This window comes from Megalobrama amblycephala, linkage group LG3, assembly GCF_018812025.1.
Source record: "Megalobrama amblycephala isolate DHTTF-2021 linkage group LG3, ASM1881202v1, whole genome shotgun sequence".
In the NCBI taxonomy this organism is placed as follows: domain Eukaryota; kingdom Metazoa; phylum Chordata; class Actinopteri; order Cypriniformes; family Xenocyprididae; genus Megalobrama; species Megalobrama amblycephala.
Window position 1 is genome coordinate 23,271,846 of NC_063046.1, and position 23,726 is coordinate 23,295,571.

Sequence of the window (23,726 nt, forward strand, 5' to 3'; positions counted from 1 at the left end):
ATCTTGTTTTTGAACGAATATACATTAGCACATACATGCTTGTTCAAATTTTATTTATTTATTTTTTCTATAATTTTCTTGTCCAGTAGTTAAATAAAGCAAAAACAACAGATCTGTTCATATTATTATTATTATTATTAATTAATTAATTCTGTTTTTAACCTGTGTCTTGATTTTGTTATTGCAGACACCAAAGTCTAAAATAAACTGTAGTTTGTGAGCAACTTGAAGAAGCTTGAATATGTGAACCAGAAACAGTGGCTGAAAAGAAGTAAACAAAGACCCAAACTGTAGGTTCTGGGAAGATTTATGTAGTGATCTTCAGTCATTAATAGTATTTCACATTTCTCTCATCATAAAAGGATATCAACAAATAATAAGTGTGCTAGCATGTCCTCTTTTTTATTTTTAATTTACTTATTTATATACTGTGTTGTGTTTTTGATGTATATTGTTTGTTAATCTGTGTGACCTTGTGAATTGCCCTTCGGGGATAAATAAAGTGTTTGAAATTGAAATTGAACTCAATATATACAGTATTTAATATCTGTGTCCACAAATCTTATTGGCTAATCCATAATAATGTGTAGGGCTGCAACTAACTATGATAAATTAATCTCTTATTAATTTATGTAATCTGATAAAAAAAAGGTGAACTTTATTTTCTATATTTTTTATTAAAAAAAAAACATAATAAAGGCCTTTAAAGCAAATCTAAATAGGCTATGCTGTGTGTCTGTGTGTGAGTTTCAGGTATATATATATATATATATATATATATATATATATATATATATATATATATATATATATATATATATATATATATATAAATAAAAACAAATTTAAATGTTTTTGTGAAAATTGAAATTTGTGAAAGTTATTCTAGCTCATTTTTTTGTGATAGCTAATTACAACTATATATTTTTATATACTTACTGTGACTAAAACTTAAACTAAAATGAAAACTAAAAATATAAAAATAAAATCTAATTAAGTTTAATGGTGTACAAATAATACTAAAATAACACTGGCAAGTATGAGCCCTACTGAAGATTTTGCCAAAACAGCCAATGTCATGACATGAGGGGAATAATATGGATTTTAAATGGTTAAGCAGGATTTCCAAACAAGGTGTCCATGAGATGCTTTCAATCTGATATTTGTATCGTCAAGCTTTCAATGTCACTCTTGGTCCAGAAGTGGTAAATCACCTTGGGGAATTTCCATTCGTTTAGAAAATGATTCTACCTCATGATTCCACTTGCACTGTTATGACACTGGCCATATTGTATTCATAGACTGCATTGAGCTGGTCTCTTCTTCTGTACCTCATGCTTTGCACTCCAAAAATATCTTTATTGTATATACGTATATATGTATTTTCATTTATTTATATACATTTGCTATTTGCACTTCTGGTTAGACGCTAACTGCATTCACTGGCTCTGTACTTGTACTCTACACAATGACAGTAAAGTTGAACCCAATATAATCTACAAGCTGCAGGCTGAGCCCAGCAATCCTTCATAAACACAGCCCAGATACACCGTCCTCCTCATGGGTCACAGGGAAAGTTTCATAACACAGTCATCTATATATTAGTCAGGAGAAAGGAGAGTGTTTAAACATTTCTGCTTCTGTGAAAACAATGTAGTAACTGAACAACGTGGCCTGGTTTCTTATTAACATTGTCCTGCTCAACAAATCAATTTAAGGACAGCCTGCAGTTATGAATTATTCACTCTACACTGGAATGTGCAAAAAAGGAAAAACATGGAAAATGTACTCCAAAAAAACAAGAGGGAGGGTGCCCTCCAGTGGTTTTGGGCTTTAAAACACACTGACAGGAGTGTCCTGACTTTTCTATAACTTTTCCTAAACATTTTCCAGGGTAAACCAGGTCATTCAGTAAGTTTTAGATTCTTGGAGGCTTGGGAATGAGTAAAAATATACGTTTACGTGCCACTGATTGTGTCCTTTCCTGCGTCTAGACTCCCTGTGAGGAAAACCTAGCTATTCTCTGCAAACCACAGACAGCTGTCTGCTTTTAGACCGGCCATAGAGACACAGCACTCCACCCTACAACAGGAAATAACTCTGTAATCTACTCAAACAAACAGCAGCAGCTCGCCACACTAGAGCTTAGCACTGCTGGGATATATTTAGAAAAATTATATGACATATATAAACAGTAGTTCTACAGTTACCATGAGAAAATGTAACACTTATATCTAACAATGCAGGCTGAGCGCAGAAAGGGAGACATTATAATTATACAACTGTCTAACAGCTAAACTGCTGGTTAGGACATTTATGAAAAAACAATTCGCTTGTTGTACATGTATGACAGTGAAGAGAGACATTCAGTCTGTTGTAAAAAGAGCACACATACAAAACCACAAACAAAAACTTTGGAGATACACAGTTTATTCAGTGTGCAGCATCAGTTCTGGTCTTGTCAAAAAGCAACACCATCAATCAAAGTAAGTACAAACAAACTAGAGCGCCAATTTGAGGCCAACACTTTGATAGAGGAATGAACTAACAGATGGGATGATTGATCTACAGCTGAAAAGTAGCAGAGGTCTGTGACATGGCGTTATAGAGGAATGTGTTGTTGAAAGGTACAAACTGGTGCGTGATGATTTTGATGGCTTCTTGAGCCGCTGATCCTGCAACAAAAGACAGACAATGGGCCCCTTTACAACTGGCATTACCATGTTGTTCATATCTGGATGGTTTCAGTTTGTCCAGATTAATATATCCAGCCTTCTCCTTGCCCATATCGACACAAATGGTTAAATTAATAAATAAGGTGAATTTCAAATTTATTTGGAGGAATAAATGTCACTACATAAGAAAGGATGATATGATTAAAAATTATGAAGACGGCGGTATGAATGCGATCGATTTTGACATTATGAATGGGGTTTTGAAATTGAAGTGGTTAAAATCCTTTATTCAAAATAGTCACTCTTTTTGGTTTTTTGTCCCCAATGCAATTTTTAGCAAACTGGGAGGAAAACATTTTTTTTTTTTTTTACGTTGTGACTTTGTGTGTACCGCCCTACCAGTTAAACTTTCAACCTTTCATCAGCATCGAAACTATTGTTTAAACATAACTTTACACCTCACAACCCTCCAGTTTGGAATAACAGAAATTTGGCAGAAAATCTGTATATTTGAGGAATGGAAATCCAAAGGGATTTGGGCGGTTGCCCATTTCTTAGATAATAATGGAAATCTGTTACTGTATAGAGAATTTTGTGAGAAATTCCAGCTGCAGTGCTCTGTTAATATTTACAATAGAATGGTTAGAGCTGTTCCAATTGTTGTAAGATTAATGGTTAGAGAAGACATTTTGTACTTGTAAGTCTCCCCAGAATTGAGGCAGCTCTCCTTAGAAGGTTGTGATTTTTGTGGCAAAAATGCACAAACAGCGTCAATTCATTTTACATGCTTATTATCCAAACCCTATTAAACGGGATTACATGCTTAAGGATTTTGATGCCTCTGAAATTAAAAAAAATAAGAAAAAATTATCTGTCTTTTCCCCTCCATCCTAAAGCTAAGGAGGTGAACTTCAAAATTTTAAATGAGATTTATCCTACCAATGAATATTTGAGATTGAATTTTAATTTTTATGTGAATAATTGTGTTTTTTTTGTGAAACAAATATTGAAAATTTAGAGCATGTGTTCTTTTGTTGTGATATGGTGCAACCTTTTTGGAGAGTTATGCAGAAATGGTTACAGAAATGCAAAAAGGGTTATGCAGAAGAGGTTGAACTCCCTCCCCTTACTGTAAAGATAATTAAGTTTGGTATTTGTCTGGAAAACAAAGAGTTTGATTTTGTTTCTAATTTTTTGTTAAGTTTTGGAAAGTTTTTCATTCATAAGTGCAGATGGTTTAATTCTAAACCTAACTTTAGCCAGTGGATGAATGAGGTTAAACTCTTGTGCAAATCTTTAAAATTGGTTAAAAACACGAAAGCCCTCAAGTTGATTTCTCTGTAGACACATATAAATTAATTTAAAAAGCCCCTTTTGATTTATCTAATTTATTTTTTTTAATTTTTCTTTTATAATTTTTTTTTTTTTTGTTATGTTAGTTTGTTTTATTGTGATCTCTGTTTGTTACTGGCTATGCTCAACCTATGGCTGATCATATGTTGTGCTATTCAGTGATTTGATTATGTACATTGTTTGTTTGTAAGTGGTTACATTAAAAAAATATATCTGGATGGTGTCTGGATATACAATACGACTCCCTATGTAATTGGATTGAGATAGCAGTGGAAACGTCATTTTCATAATACATTTAAGGTTGGGTTAACCAAACATTGTCAGTAATTGACCTCATTTTATGACTTTTTATGTTCACTATTTAAGAAAGATTCTGACAGTAAAAATTGCTATTTAGGATTTAGAAGTAAAATTAAATACATTTTTAAAACGCTCTCATGCTAATGGACAAGGACAGAGTTTGGGGAAAGCAACTAGAGAATCAAATGAATAATTCATGGGTTATTGTTTATGAAATCAGTTGACCAGATCATATGACCACAGTGTCTTTTTCTCACTATGACAGCAGAGAAGAAAACGCTGATATCACTTGGCTAGAAATTCATGAATCATATCATTGTCAGATAGAAATATATAGTCAGAAAATGTACAGAAAATGTATACAACTTATACAGAGTTACAGATAATGATTATTATCTGTTATCTATTAGCAGTAGAATATGGATAATAAAACCACATTACCATTTACATCTTCATCAAATGTGGTCAGAATTTGTCCCGGACCACCTACAAATGTGGTTCTATTGATCCGATCACCAAATTAACTCAAGATCAATGCATTTTTCAAATGCATTTACACCTGGCTTTTGCTATGGTTGAGTTGTCAGGTAATTAAAAATTAATATAATAATGCCAGTAGTAAAGATGGCCAATGAAAGAGGTCATATTTGCATTTGGAATATGATCTGCCTTTATACAAAAAAAACATATAGTAGAGAGGATCCCACAGTAAGCATTATGAGTGTATGATGAGGAGTGTTTTTGAAGGCTCCTATAAATACATAAAAACTCACCTCCCAGAAAAGCTGCGACAGTGTGTGGCTCAGCAGCTCCATAACGGCAGCTGGAAGATATGAAAACAACATTTACACTGTTACCATTTGATTATAAACAGAGGGACCAGGAAAACTGGAGAACGTCTCGGTTACATAGGTAACCCTCGTTCCCTGAAGGAGGGAATGGAGACGTATGTCAGACAGACCGACGAATAGGAATCTCACTAGAGAGGTCAATCTACTTTGAGCGTAACTAAAACGAGCCAATGCATATTGGCATGCAATCATATGCATCAGCTGCTGTGCCACACAGCGTTGCATCTTCAGGTTCACTACCTGGTCCCTGAAGGGAGTGGTAGGAACCTTGGGCACATAGCCAGGGGTCTCAGTACCACGTGGCCGTCACCCGGCCTGAACCCTAGGCATGATTCGTCGACCGAAATCGCCTGCAGGTCCCCTACCCTCTTGATGGAGGCCAATGCAACCAGCAGCAAAGTCTTCATAGACAGAATCTTTAAGTCTGCTGACCACAAGGGCTCAAAGGGAGCATTCTAGAGTGCTCGAAGCACCAGAGCAAGGTCCCAAGAGGGTATGGAGGGGGGTCGAGGAGGATTTAACGTCTAGTCCTCCTAAGAAACCCTTGCTGCGAGAAGGAAAGCACGACTCTGAATCAAACATCTTCGGGGGTCTTCTCGGCGAGAGGAGCATCACTCAACGAACAGGTTCCACTTCAAGGCGTAAGCACGTCTCATAGACGGTGTACGTGCCGAAGTGATGGTGTTAAGTACCTCAAGGGGTAAGTCACCTAGAACCTCCGCATCCCGTCCAGGGACCAGACATGGAGTTTCCAGAGGTCTGGACGCAGGTGCCAAAGAGTGCCCCATCTCAGAGGAAAGTGCCAGGGAAGGGCTGTCACGAGGAGCGCGAGTTCCGGGAGCCAGGTCTGGTTGGGCCAATAGGATGCAACTAGCAGGACCTGCTCCTCGTCCTCCCTGACTTTGCACAAGGTCTGTGCAAGTAGGCTCACTGGGGGAAAAGCATATTTGTCCCCGAGGCCAGCTGTGTGTCAGTGCATCTGTACTAAGTGTTCCCTCGGACAGGGAGTAAAACAGCTGGCAGTGAGAGGTTTCTGGCGAGGCAAACAGGTCTACCTGAACCTCTCAGAACTCTCTCCAAATCAGCTGGACCACCTGGGGGTGGAGTCGCCACTCTCCCAGCAGCGCAGGTCATGAGAGCTTGTTGGCAACACGGTTGAGCACACCAGGAATATGAATGGTGTGAAGCGCCTCAGATGCTTCTGACTCCAAAGGAGGAGATGGCAGGCGAGTTGCGACATGTGACGGGAGCGTAGACCACCTTGACGGTTGATGAGGCAGTTGATGTGCCAATGTAGTTGGGGGCCCGTCCACACCCCTGACAGCGTCACTCTCATTTCCAGAGCATAACAGCTCTCTCTCCGATGCAGCAATCGACATCTGACCCTCAGCTTGAGCCCAGAATGAAATTCTAGGTTCCACTATGAGAAGGACCAGCAGTCCAATCGAGAAGCTGCAGAGCTTGCAATGCGCTAGAGAGGGAGGGACCATAGGGGGTTGGTTCCCCGAAGGAGAACCCTCAACCTCAAGTCACCCAAGCTATTTCACCAAAGTAGACCTCTTCTAGTGCACCAGAGAGGGAGCTACAATGGAGAATAGGCAAGGAGACCGCGCATCTAGAGCGCCGAGAGAGCACTGGGTTGCCGTGACAACTCGTGCTGCAGTCAGACAGCTCGACAGCACACAGAGGAGTGAGAGGTTTGCTCTCGCTGATCTCCACGGTCTCCCAGAGTGTCGGGCAGAGTCGTGACCGGCATGTCAACGTGATCATGTTCTTGTACGAAAACATGAAGCACCCACGAACAGTTTCAGCATGCTATGCCCAGACATGTGAAACAGTGATCGTGGCCGTCAGTGAGAACAGGAAACGACCGCATCCAGAAACACACAAATAGAAAGTCATCTTTAAAAAGATGCAAGCTCTACTTGTGGAAGCTCTTTTAGGGACTTTACTCTTTTAAAAGTGCTGAAGCACGCAGGGGAACGGCCACTGCGACACATATAGGGATTGTGTGCAGCCTGTCGTGTGCTCTCCTCTCTTTGAAGGTGCTCACTCTTACTAGCCGTAAAAACGGCTTTTCAGCACTCAAAATCGCACCGTACCGGCTGTGAGAACAGCCTTCTGACGCTGTCAAAACAGCTATTTGTTTTGGCAAACGAAACAATAATAATAGAAAATAAATAGACAGAAATAAACAGAAAATAAAAAGAATACTTCGACCCCGCTGTTGTGCTGTACACCCGCACTCGAAAAACAACCAAAAGGCTCGACTCGTTTTCTAGCAGACACTTGCTTTCAGAGAACAGGAACAAACACCGTTCGGCTCTGAAGCGAAAAGCTGAAGATGTAACGCACCTGTTACTCGTTAAATATCCACGCTGCGTGGCAGAGCAGCTGATGCATATGACTGCATGCCAATATGCATTGGCTCATTTTAGTTACGCTCGAACTAGCAAGATTCCTATTCGTCAGTCTGTCCGACGTACGTCGAACGTGACCGACTGAATGGGAACCAAATTATCAATATTACAAAACAAATTTTTATAAAAATATTTAGTTTGTACTGCTTTAAACCAAAGGGGCTTAGCTCTGAGCTTAAACTTACAACTCATGGATGTAGTCATCTTTCACATTGATGTTCAGACCGTACTCCTGTAGAAGACTGTTTACACACAGCTTGAGTTTGTTAATGTCTTCCTCCACCTGGTAATTGTAGACACCTGAGAAAAATATTATACCCTATAATATCAGAGTGACAGAGTTCATATATATATTTTTTTTTTGGAAAGACGTCTCTTATGCTCACCAGTGCTGGATTTATTTGATCAAAAATTCAGTAAAAATATTGTGAAATATAATTACAATTTAAAATAACTTTTTTTAAAAGGCAATTTATTCCTGTGATGAAAAAGATAACATTTCTTATTATCATCATCAATGTTCAAAACAGCTGTGCTTCTTAATATTTTTGTGGAAAAAGTGATACTTTTTTCAGGATTATTTGATAAACAGAAAATTCTAAAGAACAGCATTTATTTGAAATAGAAAACAGAATTTTTTTTAGTCCACTTTCAAATAAAATGTTCCTGATAGTTTACTCACCCTCATGTCACCCAAGATGTCCATGTCCTTCTTTCTTCAGTCGAAAAGAAATTAAGGCTTTTGATGAAAACATTCCAGGATTATTCTCCTTATAGTGGACTTCAATGGACTCCACTGTTGAACATCCAAATGTCAGTTTCAGTGCAGCTTCAACTTACGGAACGAACGCGGTGCCAGTTCCGTTTTTTCCGTAAGTAGAATAGGGAAGGCGAAGGACATACAGCGTAAGCTTTTTGAAGAATACGGAAAGCGGAAGCACTTGCAAGGCGATAATTTGTGTTTATAAAGCATTTACAGTTGTATTTTTTTAGAAAATGACAGATCGTTTTACTTTACCCTTATTCCTTGTCTGTTATCGTTTAAAGCCCTTTGAAGTTGCACTGAAACTGACATTTGGACCTTCAACAGTGGAATCCATTGAAGTCCATTATATGGAGAAAAATCCTGGAATGTTTTCATCAAAAACCTTAATTTCTTTGCCACTGAAGAAAGAAAGATATGAACAACTTGGATGACATGGGGGTGAGTAAATTATCAGGAAATTTTCATTCAGAAGTGAACTAATCCTTTAATGCAGCCTTTCTGAATAACAGTAAAACTTTCTTATGGTACCATAGTACCATGTTCCAAAAAAAAGTTGAGTTTATCATACAAAAATGCTTAAGGATTTAAACAATAAGGGATTTAAATGCTTGAGAAATATTTTTAACACTACACTGTGGTTAAGGTTTTCTTAAATTATTTTTATTTTTTTTGCCCATTTTAATAACTCTTCTGACCTGGGTAACGGGAGTGTTGCTGATAGAAGCGATCGACTGAGCGGAGCATGAGGTACAGAACCATCTCACTGTCCGTGCTGTCCATACAGGATGCTATAGAAACAGAAACAACTGCTTAAATACACACAGCAACACCCAAAAATGGATGTACACAACAATGAACCATTATATTCTGTTAGTAAATCCATCTAAACAATCCTGTACAGTGACCATAACATTTACAAAACTGAAATAAACCACAGGCAGGCAGAGAACTAGCCCCCTAATAGTCGACTAACCATTAGTCAACCAAAATTTAATTAGTCGGTTAGTCACAGAAAAAAAAAAAAAAAAAAAAAACACCCTGTGGGGTAGTCTGTGAAGGACAGATCATTAATGGCGGGTCCTGGTGGTAATTACATTATGCCGGGCAGGAAATCCAAAAATTCACTGATCATCCATTGACCTCAAATATGGCTTATCATTTGAAACATGTAAGTAACAACTTTACATGGCTGCTAATGTTAACCTACATAAATGTGCGCTATTATATATTCAAGTGTGTGGAAACTAAAGTATAGCCCACTTACTGCATGACATGGAGCCGCCAACGCGATCACTTGCATTTTTTTCTGATAACAGCGGAAACAACTTAAAACCTTACTGGTCATACAGATAAGAGTAATACATCATTTGAAACTGAAGTGTATACTTTTATTTGTGTACACTCACAATAACAAGAAAATGTTGTGCCTTTGTAAAATAAAGAAAACAAACAGGATGCGCTTTCTGCCGTCTCAATCTCCGTGAACTGAAGCGCGTCACAAAAATGAACCAAAACTTAGCGCATTGGTTACTTGCCTCACAGACATGAGAAACCTATCTATAGAAAGCTTGGAATGTCTACTTTTAAATTAACCAATTCAAACCAAAAAGAAATACTCTCCGTTTACGTAATCCATATGAAAGCTGCATTTCTCTCTATTGGCGCGTTCACTATACTGCGGAGATGGCGATGCAGTCTGTCTCAGAAAACACTCGTTTATTAATAGATAATTAAAATGTCTTTTTTTTGATAAAAATTTTTTGCTGGTGTTTTGCGGCAAGCTTTATGTATACACTTGAGCATGGAATAGGCTATATTACGCCAATATATATTAAACGCTCATTATGGTTTAGTATTTTCCTCAGTATACATTTAAGTAATTATAGGGGTTATGAACTGTATTTTTTTATTATTTCATAGTGTTTCCTGAGGTGAACTTATAATGTTAGTATGAGTTTTTCCATCAAAAATTGTCATAATTTAGAAATAAAAGGCTATTTTTCTACCCTGCTTTTAGCCCTCTGGTCTGAATGCTCTGTTTGAAGAGGTGCGTCTGCTGTGAGACTTCAGTATAAACACCCACTGCTGTGATTTGCTGACATCTTTGCATATGAAATAAGTCTTACATGTGGAACTGGTGGTGCCAGGCAGTTAGGGATTGAACCCCCACTGTGAAAACTTTACCACGGTTTTACTATTAGGGCCTAAAGCTGTCACGTTTAACTAATCATAAAAAGTGTTGATTATAGCACTATATTTAGGTTTACTCCCATCACATAAAAGCTTGCAGCAATGAGCATTGTAGACGATGACAGCCAGCCTGTTGTTTTGATGGCAGTGGTCATATCATTGGAACAGTGATCATGTCAATTCTGCACTCACACAAATGCTTCTATCATTATTAACATTGCAAACACGGTGTAAATAAAGTTAGAGACTCATAATGGAATTTTTTGCAAGAGTCCAGATAAACTCATGCTATGTGATCGGCAGCTTCAGCCTTTATAAAGAGAGTGTTCTTTGATCACTTTCTGTATATAATTTAATCACAATTTAAAAACGCAAAAATACTCAGTACATATCAAGCGATCTGTAATAACAGACAAAGCAAAAGTGAATATGTAATAAAATAGTTACTCACACTTGTGCACAGCTTTGTCTTTTAGTTTCAATTTTGCTCAAAATGCCTTGTTTGTAAATGACTCCGCGGTAAAGTGAACAAAGGATCAAGTTCTTACTGACACGGTCTGGAACTTCATTAAAAAAAAAAAAGAAGTAGTTCATCCACTCTTTCTTAATGCTGGAATCAGAAAGAAGGCAATGCAAAGACTGTGTTTTTCCACAAGCGTCTTGTTGTCTTCGGAGCCATCTTTATCGTTTAGTTTCTGTGTAGACTAGGGGTGCAACGGTTCAAATTGCTCACGGTTCGGTTCGTATCACAGTTTTAGTGTCACGGTTTTGGTACGGTTCGGTATGTGCTATGTTTAGGGAAAACAGGACTACTGTCAAATAAAAATAAAGAAAATATGAACAAACAATCAAACTACAAGCAACATCACAAATAAGTACAATAAAGCAAATATTCAAATAAAATAAACAGTGCTTTTCAGGTTTTTCAGGTATCTAACAGTAGTTTTCAGGTACAGAAAATTGATAAAGTAATCAAATATAAAATAACACTGCATATTATCTTTCCTGTATAAAATAAATAAAGATTAATCATTAATGAAGTTACAAAAACTATTCAGTCAAGAGCAGTGAGTGATTTCTTTGTTATTTGTTGTTTGATTTTAACATTAAAAACAGGCAGCAGGAATAGTTATTTTTCCCCTTTAAGACATGCACGATTCAGTACTGTTACACATGCGCTGTTTTTCTCGACTAATGGTGCGTTCAAGTCCTCCTGGGAAGTTCGTATTTACGAGGTGGGAAGTCGTGTGTACGACGGTAGGTCGGTAAGTCACTTTCGTCGGAGTATGATGGCGGTGTGCCTTCTCTAAATTAATTACACAAAATAACAACACTTCTGCTTCTAGAAAATGTAGAGCAAAGAATGTGCATTAGCTGTATGTTGCTTTTTTAAGTTTTTAATTAATTTATGAAGCCATTGTAAACTTTATTGTTACATAGCCTATTACATTTTTACATTGTGATGCTATCGTATTTTTGCTGGTTAATCATCTTACTTCGTTGTAAATAGAAAAGCCTGACAATGTCACTGCTAAATACCTGTAAGTATTGTGGTATTTCACTATGTTTCTGACTGACACGCCCCCAACTCGTACAGATCGGAGCTTAAAGAAAATTACAAGCTTCCCACTGGTATTTACGACATTGTGGTGGCGTTCATGTCCGTTCTGCTGGTAAATACGATCTTTCCGACATGACTTGAACGCACCATAATATACGTTCACTTAAGACATAATCGACTATGTTTGCTAGGATACTCGCCAAGACGGGCATGTTGACATAATTTTTGAATGAATTTGTCCGCTGAAGCGCAAGACTTGAAAGAGAACTCAGTATTTGCGCGCTGACAGAAAAAAAGCGTGTGCGCGCTTCGGATGAGCGCACACAAATCTTCTCACAGCGCGCGCGAGTTCTTATTCGCGTCTTGTTCTTGAAGTTTTCAATCAGCAAGGCTTAAATGAGTTTAGTTTAAACACAGATAGCATCGTGTGCTGTTCAGGTCTCACCTGCGCTCGCGCGCTATCAACACCCGGGTGATGACGGCGTAAATGACTGGACATTAGAGCAGACGGCACTCGCAGTTAACAGTTTACAAAGAGTGACTGTTTTGTCCACGCTTTTTGATTATCGTTGTTGTAACGTTTTGCGCATCCATCGACTGAAATATACATTATCTGAACTCTGTCTGTCTGTTTTCCACGTTGCTAATTTAAACAAACCATATTAACCAAAAGATGCGTCGTCATTCGAGATGGACCGCGGTGCAAGTGCGTACCGAACCGTAAGTGGAGAACCGTACGGTTCGATTTTTTACCGAGAACCGTTGCACCCCTAGCTAGTGTAGACCTACATTTGCCTCTCTCGTTATTTACCTACTATGCGTGAATTGGTGGGCGGGGCTAAACAGGCAGTGATGCAGAAGCAGACGTTTTTCTTCTTCTGCAGAGGCGGTGCTTAGCCACACTATTAAGTCATAAAGTGCACATTCCAGAACCTGTCATTTAAGCAGACTGGCTTCAATATAAGCTGTTTTTAGACTAACAAGAAAGTTTTGATCTCTGAAACTTACAGGATGTTTTTATAGTACAATGATCTATCATATGTCAAAAGATTTCTCAGTTCATGACCCCTTCAAATTAATACAAACATTGCGATTAGCTGACTAATGGCTTAAATGAACAAAAAATTAGTCGACTAAAAAAAATCTTTAGTCGGTGGCAGCCCTACAGAAAACCGTAGAGAAAACATACTGATTTCATCCTTATTGAAAGTGTCCACACTGTATTCTTCAGCCAGAGATCTGCAGCGCACCACTCGGAGGAAAGCTGCGTTCTTACCTGTGGGACACAAAACACCAAACAACATAGGCATTGCCCAAGAAAGGATTAGTTCACTTTAGTTTGGACACGTCAGGATATTTATTAATAGAACTGCGATTGTGTTCATCAGAAAGAAGAAAGTCATATACACCTAGGATGGCTTGAGGGTGAGTAAATCTCGGGGTAATTTTCATTTTAAAGTGAACTAATCCTTTAATAATATGTGAAGAAAGTTTCCTGTTACCATTCCCAACGGTGGGAAAAATAAAGCATTTAAAAACATAAATAAATAAAAAAGTGATTAATAAAACAATATATTGTCAGCACAAAATTCATAGTCATATCACTGTTGAGCTGGAGAAAGTTATTTGCCATCCAGCCTTTAATGTTGGAATATCTAGTTTCATAACAATGCCTAAAAACAGAAAACATTCTCATCTGAGAGCAGATTATGGAAATATGCATTCTGTACTCACAGAAGAGTTTGATTTCCTGTTCAGAGATGCTTTCTGGAGTCTTTGAAATAAACAGATAGTTCAGATCATTAGTGTTAATGTGTAAATACAATTAGATAACCAGCAGTTATTACACAAATGTATATTGATTATGTGAATACCTTGCCAACTGATTGTAGAAGCGTTTCAACATGTTTGGACACAACTGCTGCGTCCTTCATGGCTTTGTCTCTGTAGCTGAAATTTAAAGTGTCAAACAAATACCAGTTTACCAAAAACACAGTAAGCAGGAATTATCTGAAGCCAACAGATCATTTTTGCTCTGATATAGCAATCACCTGACCAGTATCAACTGTTTGTCAATTTACAATAGCAGGCAAATTTCACAAACACATTACTACTAATAAGAAGCTTCCTGACTCACTGTGATTTGAAAGCTGAATACCTACACGTTTTGTAACTTGATGAATTTGTCTGAATCAGCAATCATGTCTGGGATGGTTCCTCGCACAGGGAGGTTTCCGTTCCCCTCGTTCCGAACAAAGTCCCGCACTCCATGTGCCATCACCCAGAAGGATGCGCTCTATCATAAGACAAATTAAAGCTGTTGGGCATGCATAAACTGACATTATTGAAAATCATACATAACACTGATTGATGTTTTTTCACCAGGAGAGAGAAATATATTTACTCTTTAAATTTGGAAACCTGCAGCAGTTTTTGGCAGCATGTGACTATGTATTTACAGAAAGGGGCACATAAAAAAAAAAGTGATAAAAATAAATTCTCTACATGTCAGAAGAAAATGTATCCACATAATTAACTTATTTTTCTACCAGAAGTAAGTTAATTTCTGTGAATGCATGAGACCTCTGAATTAATTTATCCACTATTTGTAAATAAGCAGAAGAATAACAAATTGTAAAACTGTGTGATGTTCAACCATATACATATGCAGAATTTTCAGATCGATTTGAGCTTCAAATGCATTTAAATGTTTGAACTTTTGCAGCTAGACCGTATGCCACCACCTAACCAGATGTGATGTATTCTAATCAAAACTATGAGCACAAGGTGAGAATTACCAATATTTTTTGCACTAAAACATTAGGCTATTCTTTAAATGGTTAATTTTCACCCAAAAATGTCCACCCTCATGTCGTTCCACACCCGTAAGACCTTCGTTCATCTTCTGAACACAAATATTTTTGATGAAATCTGAGAGGTATATGACTCGTCCGTACAGTCAATATAATCAACACTTAAAAGGTCCAGAAAGGTACTAAAGACATTGTTAAAACAGTCGACGGGACTGCAGTGGTTCAACCTTAATTTCATGAAGTGACGAGAATACTTTTTGTGCGCTAAAACAAAACCAAAATAACGACTTTATTCAACAATATCTTCTCTTCTGTGTCATTATCTTTATGCAGATGAATGAAGGTCTTACGGGTGTGGAACGACATGAGGGTGAGTAATAAATGACAAATATCATTTTTGGGTGAACTAACCCTTTTAAAACAATTTCTGTAAAATGGGTAGTAATTAATAATTATGCCTGGAATATTTATTTTATAATTATTACATTAGAAATCCAACTTTGTATTCCTTTCAAATAATATTGATGGTCATTTATTTTGTGTGGATATATTCATGCATTCATTATTCATTCATTTTACCATGGTGAATCAGGGGAAGGTAACAGCTGCTTCGTTTGAAAGTTCGGATTACCACTAGGAGTGAAATGCAGCAATCATATGCGAATGCTGGAGAAAGGCGGCTTAAGGCCCCAATATACTTCAAACAAAATCGAAGAACAAACTGATGTGGTGTCATTTCGAACAAAATCTGGCCAAAACAAAGTTTGTTTAGAATTTGTTTTGGGAGTTCAAAACGGCTTGTCAAAGCGCACCCTCAGGACAAGTTCGCTCCAGCTGCAAAACACCTTCGTACTTCCATGGGTCTGTGACGATAACATAATAGGAGGTGTCAGCTGAGGCTCCGCCTTCTTTCACGTGGAACTCTACTCTGACTCATTTCATCTGTTGAGTCCGTCGTGGTAAGATCTCCGTGGGTGAAAACATGAAAACACTGGATAGCAGCTTTATAGTGGAAAATGAAGTTGTGCTTCTGATGAAATGGCACTGACAGTGTTTTTCATGTTTGATACTGTAAAGCTGCTTGCTTTTAAGCAATCTATTGAATAAAATGCCATATAAATAAACGTGACGTGACTTTACTGGAGTGCTACTTTGCAGAGCTCGTGCCAACATACCAATGTTGTTATGATCAGATGCTTTTCTTATGCTTTCTATAAAAAATGCTTGCTGTTTTCTCATTTTTGTTGTTTATTTTGTTACTGAGAGGAAAGCACGTAGCAAATTTTTTACATATTCATCTAAACACCACATTCAGCAGTCATTGCTCACGTATTTTGAAATTTGTTTTACCCCTAAAGGAAGAACGAAAACAAACTTTGCCTTGAGTATATCGGGGCCTTTAGGAGTGGTTTTGCATATCCCTACTAACCTGTGAGGTAATGTTTTCACACTGTTCAGCATTAAAAATGTCCTCCGTTGCACTGGAGACCTACCACAGTTGGACAAAGATCAATACAAATCAGATGTAAGGAACACAAACTCTTACTACAGCTCTTCAAATGTGAGGAGCTCTACCTTGGTGGGGTTCAGAGCAGTGTTCACATTCTTGATCGCCTCCTCAAAGTTCTCTTCATCTTCAGGTGTTCCGTTCTCATTCTTTAGAATTCCTGAGAAAACACAGAAATTAAGGAAAACCCACAACAAATGAGACCTGAGCTGAAAGAAAAATTAAATGATAACATGGCAAATCTCTGCTATGACAAATTAAATTACCTTCTCTAATGAGTTGTCTAAAAGCTTCCTTCTCCTTATAATTCTTCGGTAACTGAGAGTTGTGCTGGATAAAAATAAGTCAATAAATAAATAAATAAATAAATAATTTTTTGAGAAGGTCTGATATTTAGGAGGTCTCATGGTAAGAAAGCTTATATATATTTAATTTTATAAAATTACCTCACTATACCACTTTTCCAAGTATTTGGCAACCACAATGATCCATGGCGTATGACTGTGATCCTAAAACAAAATAAAGATAAAGATTAAACTTCTATCAATTTTAAATACATGCAAACCCACATACAATAGAAAGACAACATTCTGTCATCATCTTTAATCTGACCTTCTTCTCCATGTTGTCCAGATCATAGGACTCTATGTGGTGTTTGAGCTCTGTGAACGGCTGGTCTAGTCTCAGGTCCTCTAAGGCATTATCTGGATGAGACTCGACCACTATAGTGAGAGAAACAGACAGACCCTTTTAACATAATTATTGATAAATGTTAGGGATGTACAAAATTACTTTAAATAAATTCATGTTTTTATTGCCAATCAATTAGTCTCTCAAAACACATATTTTGCTTCAGCAAACTATGATTATTACCTGTGTGCTCCTTCACAATCAGCCTCATGTAACCAATGAGTCCATATGTTCTACATACAAGGAATGGCACACCAGCCTCCCATAACACAGCGGCCAGCCTCAAACATGTGCTGTCAAAATAAATAACATGTTAATATAAGCTGATCTGAAAAACAAGCATCTACAACCCCTTAAATTTGAGCATACGTCTCTTTTATTTAACAAGCCTATTTGATAATGCATTTAAAAGAAGCGCATGAAAATAATAAAGGAACAATATATTCAGATTTGCGTTTTGGCGGCAATACCTTTCTGGAAGCTGGACGCCAATTACCAGACTAAATCTGTGAAAAAACTCAGGGTCGTTGTCCAAAAGCGTATCGGGACTCTGAAGACCAAAAAAATAGATAAAAAAATGAAAAGACACACTACCTCTCAAAGTTTTGGACACACTTGCCTGAATTTATGTGACTCACGATCTTAAATCTGTTTTAATATAAAAGCTTATGATTAAATGCTTGCAATTAGTTTCATTAAAAAAAAAAAAAAAAAAAAAAAAATGCACCTATGTACACTACTGTTCAAACCATTTGGGACTTTTGAACTTTGAACTGTTTGAAATGCTTAAAAGACTAAAAGTTCAGTCGTTCATCAGTGGACCACTCCCAGCAAGAGGAACAAATAGATTTACACGGTTGCTTGGACTTAACACATGGCTGCAAAAAACCTGCAACTTAAAAGGACTGAACTTCATCGACAACTTCAATCTGTTCTGGAGTCAGAGACAATTGTTCACTCATGATGACCTGCACCCAAACAAACTGGGCTCAAGAATGCTAAAGGACAATATCTACTTCTGCCTCCATCATCCTTCAGCAGTGTGTGCAAATCCACTCAACCTGAATGGCACAAACACACCTGGACAGAGTACAACTGACCACAGGACTTCACTTCAGCAGCTGAATGGACATGCGGTTGACACTTCCCACAAGGTCAATGATAACACCATGCAGCCACAACAACCACTGCTCACGGACACAATCCTAACTGAGCCCTGCCCACAGAGCTCACCAAGAGACAGTGACGTGTTAGAACTGCTCCAAGATTCAGCACCCAAGGACGACTTTCAGGAAAACAGCCAGGGAAGCCAGGACAGCATATTACAGCCTCCGGTAACACCAGAGCAACAGCCCCTCTCACCGGACACGTTATCCCTCTCTCCAGCATCCCCTCTTCTGTGCTTTTCAGAGAAAATGGAGGAACTGGTGTGCGCTGGAACCAAACTCTCCCACTCTTTTGCTGCGAACCCCCAGATATCAACAAAAAAGCGTCAAGCCCCGAAACCACCAAAGCCTGTGGGCCCAGCTCGGCCACCCCCTCCTCCTGCGAGAGCTCTTCGGCCCCTGCCACAACGCCAGGGCCCTCACCCTCCTCCATCTGTTCTAGGTGAATCAAAAACAACCGATAACAGCTCTCAGTGATGTGTGTCGGGTCCCCGCTATGATAACAGTGACTTTATCAATTGTTTACAGAACAAGCGGGAACCCAGTGTGCCTGTAGCTTTCTCTATTTCTGTTTTATTACGTTATAGAAAGCCTAAGGCCTTTTCAAACCGTTTGGCAAACCCATTTAATCTGCTACCTATTACACGTCAAACTAAGATTACTGTAGAGACAGAAAGTAAGACTGTTAAGTTAGCACTTTTAAACATCCGCTCACTTAAAAATAAATCACTTCTAGTCAATGACTTAATAACCACAAACAACCTAGATTTTATGCTTCTAAATGAAACATGGCTTGAAGATAGCTGCAGTGCAACAATCCTGAATGAAACAGCCCCTCCTAACTTTACTTTTATGAGTGTCTGCAGAGCTGTTACGAGAGGTGGAGGTGTTGCTGCTCTATTTAAAGATGTCTATCAATGCAAGCAAGTGTCATTTGGGGATTACTTGTCTTTCGAATATTTAGGTATTGTGTTAAAAGGTGCTCCTCGCATTCTACTTATAGTTATTTACAGGCCTCCAAAATACTCTCCAGCCTTTGTGGAGGATTTTACAGAACTGTTATCAGCAATTTCCTCAGAATTTGACTGTTTTGTTATTACTGGGGACTTTAACATCCACATAGAAAATGCAGAATCCAATATGGCAAAAGAAATCATAACTGTTCTGAATACTTTTGATCTGACTCAGCATGTAAATGGACCTACACACAATCGTGGACACACTCTAGATTTAATTATTAGTAAGGGTCTAAACATTTCATCCATTGTCATTAAGGATGTAGCGCTATCTGATCATTTCTGTATTTTCTTTGAAATATTGATCTGTCCGACTGTTGAAGCTAGATCTGTCTCGGGCAAAAAGCGATGCTTAAATGAGAATACTAGTGCACTGTTTATGAAGGCTATATCTTTAACACCAAGCATATCTGCAGACTCTGTTGATTTTCTCCTTGATTCTTTTAACTCAAAAGTACAGAATGTTATTGATAACATTGCTCATGTGAAAGTCAGGAAGAAAAGTGGCAGACAAAAAGCACCGTGGAGAAACTCAACAGCAGTGCAAAATATGAAAAGACAATGCAGAAAAGCTGAGCGCATGTGGCGAAAGACAAAACTTGAAATTCATTATAACATCTATAAAGATATTCTTCATGCTTTCAATGTGGAATTAGGCAAAGCTAGACAGACCTTCTTCTCAAATATAATAAACAGAAACTTAAACAACACCCGCACTCTTTTTGCTACTGTAGAGAGACTAACAAACCCCCCAAGTCAGATTCCTAGTGAAATGCTCTCAGACAGCAAATGTTGTGAGTTTGCTTCCTTCTTCTCTGAGAAAATTAATAATATCAGAAAGGCGATCAGCACATCCTTGAGCTGCACTGGGGTAAAACAGATCAGATCACAACCTCAGAAAGTAGCTATTATGTCTGATTTCGAAGCAATTGATGGTAAAATTTTGGAAGAAACAGTACAGCACCTTAAAACATCAACCTGTGCCCTTGACACACTTCCCACATCTTTTTTCAAAAGAGTGTTTAACTGTTTAGAAGCAGATCTCCTAGAAGTGGTAAATGCCTCACTTCTCTCTGGGACTTTTCCAAAATCCCTGAAAACTGCAGTTGTTAAGCCCCTCCTGAAAAAGAGCAATCTGGATAACACCATATTGAGCAACTACAGGCCAATCTCAAATCTTCCTTTCATAGGCAAGATAATTGAAAAAGTTGTTTTCAATCAGCTGAACAAATTCTTAAGCTTGAATGGATACTTTGACAACTTTCAATCTGGTTTCCGACCGCATCACAGCACAGAGACAGCACTCATAAAGATAACAAATGATATTCGCCTAAACACAGATTCAGGTAAATTATCAGTGCTGGTTCTACTCGACCTCAGTGCTGCGTTTGACACTGTTGATCACAACATACTTCTTGACAGGCTCGAAAACTGGGTTGGGCTTTCTGGGATGGTCCTTAAATGGTTCAGGTCATACTTAGAAGGGAGAGGTTATTATGTGAGTATCGGTGACTATAAGTCTGAGTGGACATCCATGACATGCGGAGTCCCTCAAGGTTCAATACTTGCACCCCTCCTGTTCAACCTATATATGCTGCCACTGAGTCAAATAATGAGAAAGAACCAAATTGCATATCACAGCTATGCAGATGACACCCAGATTTACCTAGCCCTCTCACCTAACGACTACAGCCCCATTGACTCCCTGTGCCAATGCATTGATGAAATTAAAAATTGGATGTGCCTAAACTTCCTTCAGTTAAACAAAGACAAAACTGAAGTCATTGCTTTTGGAAACAAAGACGAAGTTCTCAAAGTGAACACGTACCTTCACTCTAGGGGTCAAACAACTAAAAATCAAGTCAGGAATCTTGGTGTGATTCTGGAGTCAGACCTGAGTTTCAGTAGCCATGTAAAGACAATAACTAAATCAGCATATTATCATCTTAAAAATATTGCAAGAATTAGATGCTTTGTCTCCAGTCAAGACTTAGAGAAACTTGTTCATGCTTTCATCACCAGCAGGGTGGATTACTGTAATGGGCTCCTCACTGGCCTTCCCAAAAAGACCATAAGACAACTGCAGCTCGTACAGAACGCTGCTGCCAGGATACTGAGCAGAACCCGAAAACATGAACACATCACACCAGTCCTCAAGTCCTTGCACTGGCTTCCAGTTGCATTTAGAATTGATTTTAAAGTACTGTTACTCGTTTATAAATCACTCAATGGCCTAGGACCTCAATACATTGCAGATATGCTCATAGAATATAAACCTAACAGATCACTCAGATCATCAGGATCAACACACTTAAAAATACCAAGGGTTCACTCAAAGCAGGGAGAGTCTGCTTTTAGCTGTTACGCCAGCCGCAGCTGGAACCAGCTTCCAGAAGAGATCAGGTGTGCTCCTACAGTAGCCACATTCAAATCCAGACTCAAAACACATCTTTTTATCTATGCATTTGCTGGTTGAGAACTGTGCTATGTCCGTACTGTTTGCACTTTATTTTATACGTATTATCTTTTTATTCTTTAAATTCCTTTTCCTGTTTTTATTTCATTTTAATGTATTTTATATCTTTTATGTATCATCTTGATTCTGACTTTTAAAGCATTTTAAATATTGCGGTAAAATTCTCTGTTTTTACTGTTATTTCTATTCCTTATGTTCTATTTTTATTATTATTCTTTATGTAAAGCACTTTGAATTACCATTGTGTATGAAATGTGCTATACAAATAAAATTGCCTTGCCTTGCCTTGCCTTGCCTTGGGATCAATATGAGTTTTTAAGTTTTATTGAAAGAAGTCTCTTACACTTACCAAGTTATTTATTTGACCATAAATACAATAAAACACTGACATGGTAAAATAGAACAGTATTTATTAAACTTTTTGTAACATTATAAATGTTTTTACTTTCACTTTTTATCATTTTAATGCAACCTTGCTGGTCTTAACTATTCATTTCTGCCACAAAGTATTAACTTCTGAATAAAAGTATAAAATCTTATTGACCCCAAACCATAATCTTGGGAAAGGGTGGAAACCTTGAACAATTTAAAATAAGGTTGTTTTGATTTGTTTAACATTTCAATCACAATTATTATACTTTCAGTTTCATAGTTTTGAGCAAGTGTGTCCAAACTTTTAATTGGTTGTGTATAGCAGATACTAAGCCATTAAATTACACATCATAATACTGATAGTTGACTGCTCGATTGACTCTTTATAGTTTAATGCCATGCCAGCTACAGTTTTCTTTGATAAAACAAATATCTAAAATTAAATATGGTTTTAATACTGATAGCAAAACCACAATACGTTTTATGACATTAACACTGACCTCTTCGACAAAGTTTCCAGACACATCACTGTTGAGCTCCTGCAGCAGTTCAGTAGCAGCCTGAGCCCTGTTCTGCAAAATAAGCACAACATCATTCAGAATATGTCACACAAGATTTGGAAAGTATTTTTTTAATTCACACACACGCCCACACCCGTCTGCTTACCTTCCCAATACTGCTGTTGCTGAGAAAAAAGCTGCAGAAAAGATCAAAGCATGACCATGTCTGCAGAAGCAATCTGCTACATTTATCCATATATAACACTGTATTTCTTAAGCTTAAAATCTAGATTATCATGAAACCAAGAGAATGATTATGAAGCCAATAAATTTACTTGTTTCCAACATCCTCCCCTGACACTTTGTGTCCATCAACTATGGTAAATGCACCGATTCCTAAGAAAAAGAGCAGAAAATATCATGTAAACACAATAATCCATACAGATTCTCAGTGTCATGATTTGAAGTGCACAATGAGAAACACTGATACCTGGCAGCACAAGGTTCTTGAGTATTTCAGTGCCAGATGCAGTGGCGTTGATGAGACACACATGGGCATTTTCAAGTGCTTCCTGTCCATGGTCCCCCCACAACCTGACACAAACATATAACAACCACTCAATGACCAGTGTATAGCTATAATAACATAATCTGGGGAATGCATGCATCTAATGGTTTCTGACCAGCTAGGTTATTATCAGGCTATGGAGTTAGACTGATTATGATGTTGCTGTAGTGTATTAAATTAAAGCATGATACATCGGACATGATATTAAAGCTCTTGCCATGACCCATGGGCCTCTATGTATGTCAACGTTAGTACGAAAGGCTAAACTAATGCCGAAAAAAGAATCACTGTGCATGCATATGCTGTATTATTCTGTGGTTTAAAAAACAGACTGATATATACCTGAGCTGCCGATCATACTTCTGCTCTTTGATCGTTTTGAGGGCTGTCATGGTCCTCTGTCTCTGTCTGTGACGGATTGATCCAACCGGCACGCCGCTGTTTCACTATCTTGAGATCGTCAGTCGCAGATTCGATGCAGACAGACATGTTCTTCTTCTGT

General features: G+C 37.9%; 1 protein-coding gene across 1 annotated transcript; it reads right to left on the minus strand.

Annotated features, from left to right (window-relative positions):
* Window positions 1-2,413: 2,413 nt before the first annotated feature.
* nae1 (nedd8 activating enzyme E1 subunit 1) lies at window positions 2,414-23,726 on the minus strand. The gene is made up of 20 exons (XM_048184672.1): window positions 23,567-23,726; window positions 23,147-23,250; window positions 22,992-23,052; window positions 22,823-22,853; window positions 22,657-22,728; window positions 17,597-17,676; window positions 17,310-17,419; window positions 17,049-17,158; window positions 16,883-16,945; window positions 16,703-16,766; window positions 16,505-16,596; window positions 16,359-16,418; window positions 14,279-14,412; window positions 13,991-14,066; window positions 13,851-13,890; window positions 13,306-13,392; window positions 9,061-9,153; window positions 7,785-7,899; window positions 5,102-5,151; window positions 2,414-2,675 (listed from the first exon to the last, which is right to left on the minus strand). Exons 1-20 carry the CDS (start codon window positions 23,614-23,616, stop codon window positions 2,566-2,568), a joined length of 1,602 nt encoding a protein of 533 aa, XP_048040629.1. The 5' UTR covers window positions 23,617-23,726; the 3' UTR covers window positions 2,414-2,565.